The sequence below is a fragment of the Varroa destructor genome, unplaced genomic scaffold (genome assembly GCF_002443255.2).
Source record: "Varroa destructor unplaced genomic scaffold, Vdes_3.0 BEIS01000003.1, whole genome shotgun sequence".
Classification (NCBI taxonomy): Eukaryota; Metazoa; Arthropoda; class Arachnida; order Mesostigmata; family Varroidae; genus Varroa; species Varroa destructor.
In genome coordinates, this window is record NW_019211456.1 from 25,563,146 (window position 1) to 25,572,858 (window position 9,713).

Sequence of the window (9,713 nt, forward strand, 5' to 3'; positions counted from 1 at the left end):
GACCTAGCTGTAGTACCCAACGTACCTGACGTCCAACAGGCGGTAGTTTTAAGTCGTAATGGTGGCTTTGTGAGGTGCCACAAAAACACTTTGTTGACCCCATTCTAAGCCAACACGACATTTAGATAAAGAATGACAGCGATAAAGATTGTCATCATTTTGATTATTATGTTAAATCCCTTTTGGAGCGTTGCCATAGCACTCAATTAAACACTGAACAAGTAGAACTTCTTCTCGTGCTTCAGATAGGCATTGAATTTTAGTTATTTGTAGGTAGACAAACTCAAAGAGTACATTATGTTATAAATTACGTAAGAATATATATGTATATGTTGAATCTAGGGGCGAGTTGTATAGGCTATTTTCAATAGAAAGGCTAGATTTGCAAACGAAAACACTTTACGTAACAAACAAACGTTGGGTTTTATCTCTATTGTGAATAGCTAAGAATCAATATGGTTTAAGACTAAATAGCAGTTCATTTTAAAAAGTGAAAGTTTAATTTGTCCTAATGATAGCTCTTAGGTAGTATATATTATTGGCTATATTTGGTCTAAATAAATAAAGATAAATACTGAATATAAATATTTTTCAAAAACCTGAGAACAAAGGGATATACAGCGAAGCATGCGTTAGAGGGTACGAAAAGGACATTTCTAGTACGCAAAATGTAAATTAAAGGAAACAGTAAAATACTTCAGAGTAGAATAAGTCAATTCTATGGTGTCACTCGGTTCGAAGAGCTTAACCCAATCTTTCTGCAGGTTTATCTATAAAAAGGCCCAGAACCTCCGTGTATTCTAATGGAACCGCCGTGGTGCCCGTGGGCGATAGAATGTTCATATCCCACCATCCCGTGACCAAATCCGCCGTGGCCGTCGAACACAGGGCCTGCAGCACCATAAGTCCCGTAAGAGACAGCATGTCCATAGCCTCCATGGTTATACCCCGTGGATCCATGCTTGTAACTGATAAGGTCCGCGTAATAGCCCCCAGCGAGCGCTGTGTTGCCGTTTGCAGATGCATAAGCAGCACTTGCGGCATACGTTGTCTGAAACAGGTGGCAAATAGTATAGGTACGTTACAGCGGAAACTTCGAATGTTGGCGTATGCAAGAGTATACAAGTTCGGCTTTTTATCTCCAACAGGATTAGATAGGGTCAGTACTAATAATTACTTTCAAATGAAAAACCTATGTTGTTAGATTAGCTTGCACATCCGCATTTCTAATTATTGTTGCCAAATTAAAGGACGTGCCAAATATAAGCCTAAATGTAAGTCAACTATCTCCCATTGATAAATCATAATTATGCAGCAATAATAATAATAATACAAAGTTCAAATTAGAATTTTTTACCAACCGATTTACCTAAAAATAGGTAATGGCGTAGGGAAAAGATGCTTCTGACCTTATGTACGTTTGGAGTTTAGGTGGGCAAGTTCATGTATGATATTTTGTTATATATCGAAAAAAAATCAACCGACAGAATTGACGGTTGTAGGATTCGTCTACCGAGTCCGGTACGATAATCTAGCCAGGACTTCGCATCGCTCAGTTTAGACAAACCTTAGTTCCAGGTTCATTGGTTTTAATTTGCGCGCGGAATCCGATTTTGTCGGCGACATAATGCACTGTTCTATGACGTCCATCAATATCACCGATGTAGTATGAACCGGAAACGCCGTGAGGGCCGCCATATTCTTTTCTTCCGTTAACAGCCCCATGCTTATCAGCAATGTCGTACGAAAAAGCATAATTTCCATAGTCCTGGGAATTCAGTTCGACTTTTTATTATCACACTTTTTACGAATCGCCGTCATGGCCGTCCAATTGGGTTGTTTTTTGTCTAAAGTATACTTATTTGTTTACTCACTAAACGAAGGCCCCATTTTCGAGGCTGATATTGATTTGTTATAGATGTAATCAATATTCATTAAAGATATGAAGCATTATTTTTTAATAACTAGTCGAGTTAGGTTATTTTAGAGGAAAGCATTTAAGGTCATTATTTTGCGTGTCGATCGGTAATGGCGCCTCGAATTTTAGTCTCCTTCTTGAAATTTACTCATTTAATTGAGCATAGATGATACTGCTATAACTTTATCATATCAGGTTAACGTATCCTTATTAATGATTGTGAAAAAGTAAGCCAAGAAAGCTATTAGCAAACATATTCTAACTTACGTCTTGCTTTCGCAATGAGTTCGATTGTCCTCCGCCGGCTTTGACAGAACCTAAGCAGAGTAACAGGATAGTGGCGCATGCAACGAAGGCCTGCAAGAATCAGAATTACGCACGTTTTTTTTGTGGTTAATTCCGATAAAAAAAGGAGCAGAAACAAAAGCAAGGAGGCAGTGAATTTTTTCACCGGACTCCGTTGATCATCCAGTAAAATATTATGGGTGTGCATTTGATAGCATAGACAAACAACATTTCTAAACAAAAACATTGCAAGTCGGCCTTAATGAAAACTCGCCTCCTATTTTAAATTCTGAATAATTTAAGTACGGATGTAATTATTAGAAGTTGTTTCTCGTCTACATTAAATCTCAGTTTTCTTATTAGCGATCATCACGGGCGACGTGCATCTTCATCGAAGGTGTCAACGTAAACATTAATCCTAGGCAACATCGTACTGCGTGCTCTGCTAATGCGCCTCTAAACAACCGGCTCACAAGTTGAATATCTATATTCTCGAGTAGCCTTAGACGGTACTCTCTGAGACATATGAGCACAGAAGTATCGAACCTTCATAATGATGCTGTGACGTGTCTTAGGTAGAGACTTTCTTTGATAATCGAACAACCAATATGTACAATAATACTTCGGCGCACATGAGCCGCTAATATAGTCATTTCGGTCAACCTTGGTGGCCATGGAAAGCCACCCTATGGGAAACAGTAAGCTAGTTTACCAACAAGCAGTTCCGCGCAGGGTACCGAAAACGGACGAGTCTTTGTCGTGAGTATTTTTTGGCTAAAGCTGGGTGCCCTTTTCTGGTATCATGCTGCAGTGCACCCACTTACCGATAGCATGTCATGTTGTGGCTCGTACCAATCACATACTGAGTCGTGCGCCTGTAAAATTTTTACTGGTTTTCCTCACATTGATTTCAACGAGCATGTTAGCAGGACAGCTCTTGTCTCACCCGTATTCCCCAACTAAGGGAGCTCCTCATCGCCGTTAGACCCTAAATTCAAGTCAATCTGTCCGTTGGCGAGTACCGTAGAGCCAATTATCGTTGTGGTCCGCCATACGTACCATTCTGTAGTGGCTGGGGAATGGATCACAGTTAACCTAGACGGATAGCGAAGTCGTCTTTTTTGTGTACACAGAAATTTGTGCTGTTCCCACGAAAAATCCCACGATCATCTGATTATGATTTTTTCTTCGATAAACAGACCGCTTCTGATTTTGAGAAAATCATCTGGGCTAACACGGAGAACGAGTTTTATGCATTTATTCTGGCCGACCCACCGGCGGCAACAGAGAATGGAAAATAATCAGGGGCAGTTTTTGCTAATGCCATGACCATTGCTGATACGTTGCAGAAACGAGTAACGTTGCGTGTGTTTTGGTAACAATAATTGGATGCCAATTATTATATACCTATGTATTCTTGACCGTTATTCACCGAGCGGCATCAACAAGACTTTTTCTGTGACTCTAGCTTTGATATCTAATCTTGCGGGTTTTCGTAGTTAGCATTCGCTACCAAAGTCCCGTTAGCCTTTTTTTTATAATTTTTGGATCGAAAAGGCGTAATGATTTTTATGATTCGGTAGAGAACTTCATAAATTATTGAAATTTCTACAAACGTATGTGCGCAACAGTAGAGTACTTATGTTTTTACAAATGCGCAAATGTTATCTATCTTTTATGACAAAGTAAATTATATTGTAGAATATTGAGCAAATGCAATTACTAGCAACGTTGCAATAACTCACTATAAGTTATTGTTTGAACATAATTCACTTTCAATTGGTTCGAAGTCTGACCTTCAAGGATCTGATTATGAAAAGCTGTGACACAAACAACACGAAACGAGTAAACAACCTAAGATGTTACCCGTTATTTGAATTTAGACCGTATTCCTACAGCCTTGTTCGAATAGTTTCCTATTGCACAGTGTTTACTTACTTTTTCCAATATATTTTAAGTATCAAGATGGTGATTTCTTACAATGGCATACTAATATCTGCATTATTAGATACGCGTTGTTTTCGGGAGAATCTATTTAAGAGTTTTCTGGTGATCTAGTTAGATGATAATTTGCAAATGAATCCGCTATTAGCCTAAATATAGCACCTCTTAGTAGAAAAAGTTGAACTGCGTTTTCGTCGCATTGAAACCAGTAAAAAGGGTAAATCCATTAGTGTAGAAACTTTATTATTATTGTTGTCCTGTTTTGACTCACGTACAAACGGTGTCTACAAATGGTTTCTATGTAAATTTGCGCTATTTTGGAGCAAGCAGATTCTGAATGTATAACAGACCAAATGGCTCCTTTTACTATAATCTTCCTAGGGACGGTACAAAGGATAGGACGTCAGGTGACTGTCCTGCGGTTTTTACGAATATATGCACTTTTTTCTATTGTTTGAAGTAATGGCGGATTTTATAAAGCCAGACAGAACCGTCCCTTGTCAAAGCTGCATATGAGTATCATTGCAGGGAGCATCCGCATGTGCGCCGATTAATCTCCTAAACGAGGACTCCTTCAGCTCTTAAAAACTTTTTCAATACAAATTAAATCCTATAAATTGCTGCTAATGTTCGAACAAAATGCTTAGCAAAACGTTTCGGATGAGTGTCAACTAGTGACGTAATGCGATGCGGTTGTATGAATATCCGATCAAATAGAACGTTCACACTGTTTCATTGACATCTGCTTAGATAGAGTCATCCTTTATTAACGCCATCGTAATTGTACGGTGTCGTCGCGAGACGCCTGCAGCTAGTTTCACTTTCAGCGACTTCATTTCCTGACACCAATGCTCGATGACGCCTTATCCGGCGTCCTGTTGCTTTATCACTATCGCTGATCATTTTAGCAGTAACCTATCTCAACGTCCGACGTCCTATCGTTGTGCGTAGATTCAGGAGTTCGCCAAAATCGTTCAGGCGGAACGGACCTACACGCGCCAACTGCTAGATCGATATCGACACTAGTCGCACTTTGTCTACCTCTTTTATTTTCGCCTTCGGAGTGTATCAGAGCTCTTCTGATCGGCTGCTATGATGGCTACAGTTCAACGTAATCACGCCTCTGCGGGATGTCCACCATGATCATTCAAGCTGTTGTCTATGACACGGTCATATGAGCAAACGACAATAACATCGCTTCCGCGAGTCGTAAGTTTATCCTGTGCGTCTCTTGCTCGGACGTCAGTAGTGAGACTCATGCATAGTAGATGCAATACTCAATCTGCTAATGGCTGATCCCACGTATTAGACATCCTATTTCCACTTACAGTCCATTATACAATTGAACGTTATATCGTAACAAAGGTAATTAGTAATTGTATTTAATTACAATATGAATGATGGTGAGGCTCATGATGGGGGCGTCGTTCTGTTAAAGCTATTGCTAGATATTCAATACGTCTATCTAACAGCAAGTAAATGTACTGGTACAATCAGTTTTTATTGTGTCGTCGGTTATGTAATGTAGTCAGTTGTATGAACGGGCATCGGTCCCTTCTTGCTGTTCGAGGGCTTCAGATGAAGATGACAGGTTCGTCGCTATGTTGACATATTAATGGCCTTCTCACCTGACTCCCGAACGTTGCCGTCTCCACTGCGGCTATCTTACTGACTGGTATAATTGGCCCGCCCGATGAGATCCGACTAGCAATTGCCTGACTAAAGGCTGGCTTATCGTAGTGATCTACTAAACGTTTGAAGTTATGTCTGGCAATCATTAAGTGTTTTGGAGTTCATATTGGAGACTGTCGTAGTTTATGGTTAATAACATTGATTCGCTGTGGTCAAACAAGACAAAAAACAATTCTTTAATGTGTAGTTTGTTAAATAATTGCTATTTGATAGCCAATCATTGTGAAAATGTCTATCACGATACGGTCAGCTTTGGCGATTCTCAGCGTTGTGCTAGCCAGCACGTCTACTCCCACAGTGGGTAAGCGCTAGCCGGAAAAGGCTCAGTAATCAAGTCTGCCATTGTAACAATAATTACTTTGATAAAACGTGCTACTTCTTTTGCAAAGGAAGAAAAAAAAACAGCTGAAGAACACAAACGAATCTTCCGCATATTATTCAGATCGTTGCATTACATTTACTTACTGCAAAATCGTCATCCACAACAAAATAAGCTTCAGCCCTTCGCAGATCATGCCACTGTACATTTACAGTCAGCCATATCAGATAACAGTGACAGCAGTTGGAAAACAAAAAAAGGCACTAATTTTACGCAAGTACTATTGATTACATAATACAAGAAGAATTACGTTGATCGTAAAAAGCTGACTGACTATAATATCGAGATATTTCAGTCCATCCAACTGACCTCTCCTGCTTGACTATTCCGCTCGCTTGGTTTTGATGCAAATTTTACAAGCAAAAAAAAAAAAAAAAAAACCCGATACGAGCCCCGATAGAAATTTCATCAATCATGCCGCAGCGCTGAAGACAGATGCTTATGTGAACACTGCGGGATTGTCATCAATACACAGGGCCAAGAGCAAATATTAAACGTTTGTTTGGCTGATCATTGGACATAGGTCGCAACGTATAGGATCGTGTCAGGAACGCTTACGAGAGCATGATCTAGCGAAATGGAAACGGAATTGCAGTCGAGTTAAACTTACCCATAGCCGCCAACTTAACATGAGTGGACCGGTTAACGCAAGTTGTTTCCGATCACACCTCTACAGTACTTTTATTCTAAAGTACTTTGATACTGCTAATTGAGAAAATAAGGGAAACAGACCCAGAGCAACTGTTCGTCTGCTAGCTAAGTCTAGATCGGATCTAACAATTATTTCAGGCTTGAGGTCAAAAGAAATAATACCAGATGTGTCCACAGGGTACTTCCTGTGAATAGTTCTGCTGGTGCATTTCCAATCGCTAGACGTTATCAATTGTTATTCATTTTCTATTACACCAGCAGTAATGTGAAAGCGACATTAGTAAACACTTAACTAGTACTATACTTTCCTATTTTATTTCAGAAGGCCTTTCTATCAAGGGAAGCTGTTGCCAAGATTTATGTCCGTGCATGATTCGCGTGCAGAAAGAGCTTAATGGCGATTCTGCGATGACGGCGCAGGTTCGACTGTTTAATTGCACAAAAAAAGTTACTACATACTCAAATGTGTCGTTGCTTTGTATACAAAGTCACTTTAAATCATATATTTTTCAGTTGAGCGAACGATTGCAATACTTTTTGTAAAATTCAAAGATCGGTTTATTTCGATTAACCTGCTACGTTTTTGTTAGAAACATGTTTTCAATAGAAACATGTTTAGACTAGGGTATCATACGTTTTCGTTTGGTAATTTCTCAGCAGCTGGCGAAGGGAAACAGTATTTTCAGTACATCTTATGTGTTTTCCATCAAGGTCAAAAAGTTTCGGGTCTCTCCAGCCGGGATAGGCGCCACGTTTGTCTCGGTTGTAATGACCCGGGAGGGGCGTGACGCTTATGATAGGAACACGTAAAGAGAGTCGCACTAAGCCATTAATAGCGGAAAATAATCTCTATGCGAACTGCATATGGATATTGACTCGTCACACGGCGACTTTTTCACACCTGAAATAACGACAAATAAAACGGGTGTCGGTTTTTCCCATTCAAGGACACCCCTCCCGAATAAAGGCCAATGAAGCCTTATGTTCCAGATAACCCCACGGCAACAGTCTTGGAGAGTCATAAAAGTGTTTCAGCGACGCTGAAAGGAAATCATTTGAAAGAGTCTAACTTAAATTATACTGCCTGGCTCAGAATTGTATCATATTGAGATGTGAACACGCTCAGAAAATCGATAGTATGACCTAAAATAACGAATTGCATCTTCCCATGCTTTTATCTATTTGCCTTAGGTGGACAATAATATCAGGGATGATATTCCATTACAAAGGTCCAGCGGCTCTGTAGACGTAATTGCTTCCATTATGGACAACACCGAGTCCACTATTGACATCGGCGCGCACAGCATACCGGAAATTAAAAGCTTAAAAACAACCCTGGAAGTTCCAGAGGCATCTGTTGCAGAACGCACTTTGGATTAATCTGGCCTTCCAAAAAATGCTCATGATGCACGGCTAGGTAACTTCGGAGAAAAAATACAATGCGAGGTCGTTTCTTTGAAAAAGATGGGACACCCCTGGAGATAACCCCGAAAGGAGTCCAAAAAAAAAACGGTAACCAAACTTTTAGAGCTGCAAGCTACATGTTCTAAGGAAAGAATCAAATTTAGTGGAATAATGTGTAATAATGGTAACTAACGAAAACTAGTCATTTGTGATGCTTTCACCAGGAAAACGAGTGCTTATCGCAAATTTAACAAAAACTCTTCTGTATTAAGCATTCATAAAATACGTCTGTGACACAGAACAGCCAGAGACGTTGCGCTACATGTGGTTAGGAAGGGCAATAAGTGCACAGCGTCTGGCGTACCAAAATTGTATATAAAATAAGTTGTAAATAGTACGTGTCTATTCCGTAGCAGGATCTTCCGCTCATTCTATTTTTCAGTGCGACAGCACAGAGATATTTTAACTTAAATTGGAATGCAGTTTATATCAGAGGGCCAAGCAGCGTCCGCTGGTAATTAGACGTGACGGTAACGATGATTAGCTTTAAGAGAAGAGGTTTGTTCTCGGGAAAAGCATGATGGAGTTTGATATGAACTTTACCGTATTATGTAGAAGTAAGGAAGTTTATACGAACTAAGAGACGAGGCCGACCAATTTCGTTTTGTTCGACTAACAAAACGGTGGTCGCGGTGCCCTGTGTATTACTTGGACCTTTTATATGCCTATTTGCCTGATGGCGTAAGGGCCTTATATATTTTCTAACTTTTCAGCCAGTTCTTTTTAGGAATAAAAATCTTACATTTTAATAAATCTCGAATAGATATTTTGTTTAGGACCTTCGTCCGTAACTAGGCTTTGATTTACATTGATGACCCCACACATCAAATAATATAAATATTACCTTGATAAGACATCATCAGATGAATATACTGATTATTGTAGCTGCCGTATAAGACGAACATTATACAGACTATATGAAGTCGACAATATCTAGACCGTCAATTATTTGAATCTGTTCAGTCATGACTGAAAAAAAGAATTGAAAAGTGGAAATTCGTTATACCTCTCTATTTTAATAGGTATATCCATATCGCTTTAGATGTCAACTTGAGGCATTGTCCTTCCGCTTAATGCTTGGCTGAACAAAGTAGTTCCGAAGCGCGTTATGAGCATGGTTCGAAGCTATCAACGATCAAAGAAGCTTTTTGTAAATTTTTTAACCCTTTAGTATCAAAGGGTGTGTTGATATGTGATCTAAATAACGGATGTTTTTTTAATGACAAGGATTGAATCGACAGTATCGTCTTCAGGCCTGAAATTCTATCACTTATGCTCTATTATGGCTTATGTTGTACTATTACTGTATGAGCATTTAAGAAATTTCAATAAATCAGCGTATCGTCTGTTTTGACATCATTCATTTAGGAGTTGATATAT

General features: G+C 39.4%; 2 protein-coding genes across 5 annotated transcripts; one reads left to right on the forward strand and one right to left on the reverse strand.

Annotated features, from left to right (window-relative positions):
• Positions 1-144: 144 nt before the first annotated feature.
• LOC111248121 (uncharacterized) lies at positions 145-6,978 on the reverse strand. 2 transcript variants are annotated; one of them, XM_022799918.2, is made up of 4 exons: positions 6,829-6,978; positions 2,186-2,275; positions 1,568-1,768; positions 145-1,051 (listed from the first exon to the last, which is right to left on the reverse strand). In XM_022799918.2, the coding sequence occupies exons 1-4, from the start codon at positions 6,847-6,849 to the stop codon at positions 767-769; spliced, it is 597 nt and encodes a 198-aa protein (XP_022655653.1). In that variant the 5' UTR covers positions 6,850-6,978; the 3' UTR covers positions 145-766. The 2 variants fall into 2 exon arrangements, with proteins under 2 accessions (XP_022655653.1, XP_022655654.2); XM_022799919.2 differs by lacking the exon at positions 6,829-6,978 and adding an exon at positions 2,750-3,155.
• LOC111248122 (uncharacterized) lies at positions 5,771-9,679 on the forward strand. 3 transcript variants are annotated; one of them, XM_086984157.1, is made up of 3 exons: positions 5,771-6,140; positions 7,195-7,289; positions 8,061-9,679. In XM_086984157.1, exons 1-3 carry the CDS (start codon positions 6,068-6,070, stop codon positions 8,247-8,249), a joined length of 357 nt encoding a protein of 118 aa, XP_086840283.1. In that variant the 5' UTR covers positions 5,771-6,067; the 3' UTR covers positions 8,250-9,679. The 3 variants fall into 3 exon arrangements, with proteins under 3 accessions (XP_086840283.1, XP_086840282.1, XP_022655655.1); XM_086984156.1 differs by having other exon boundaries at positions 5,771-6,136; positions 7,192-7,289; XM_022799920.2 differs by having other exon boundaries at positions 5,776-6,140; positions 7,192-7,289.
• Positions 9,680-9,713: the final 34 nt, after the last annotated feature.

Excerpts from the sequence above, each read along its gene's own strand:
- LOC111248121 (XM_022799919.2), bottom strand. The coding sequence starts at position 2,878 with ATGGCCACCAAGGTTGACCGAAATGACTATATTAGCGGCTCATGTGCG. Across the intron at positions 2,276-2,749 it reads GTCACAGCATCATTATGAAG|GCCTTCGTTGCATGCGCCAC; the intron begins GTTCGATACTTC and ends TGATTCTTGCAG. Across the intron at positions 1,052-1,567 it reads CCAATGAACCTGGAACTAAG|ACAACGTATGCCGCAAGTGC; the intron begins GTTTGTCTAAAC and ends CACCTGTTTCAG.
- LOC111248122 (XM_086984156.1), top strand. The coding sequence starts at position 5,965 with ATGGTTAATAACATTGATTCGCTGTGGTCAAACAAGACAAAAAACAAT. Across the intron at positions 6,137-7,191 it reads CCAGCACGTCTACTCCCACA|AAGGCCTTTCTATCAAGGGA; the intron begins GTGGGTAAGCGC and ends ATTTTATTTCAG. Across the intron at positions 7,290-8,060 it reads ATTCTGCGATGACGGCGCAG|GTGGACAATAATATCAGGGA; the intron begins GTTCGACTGTTT and ends TATTTGCCTTAG.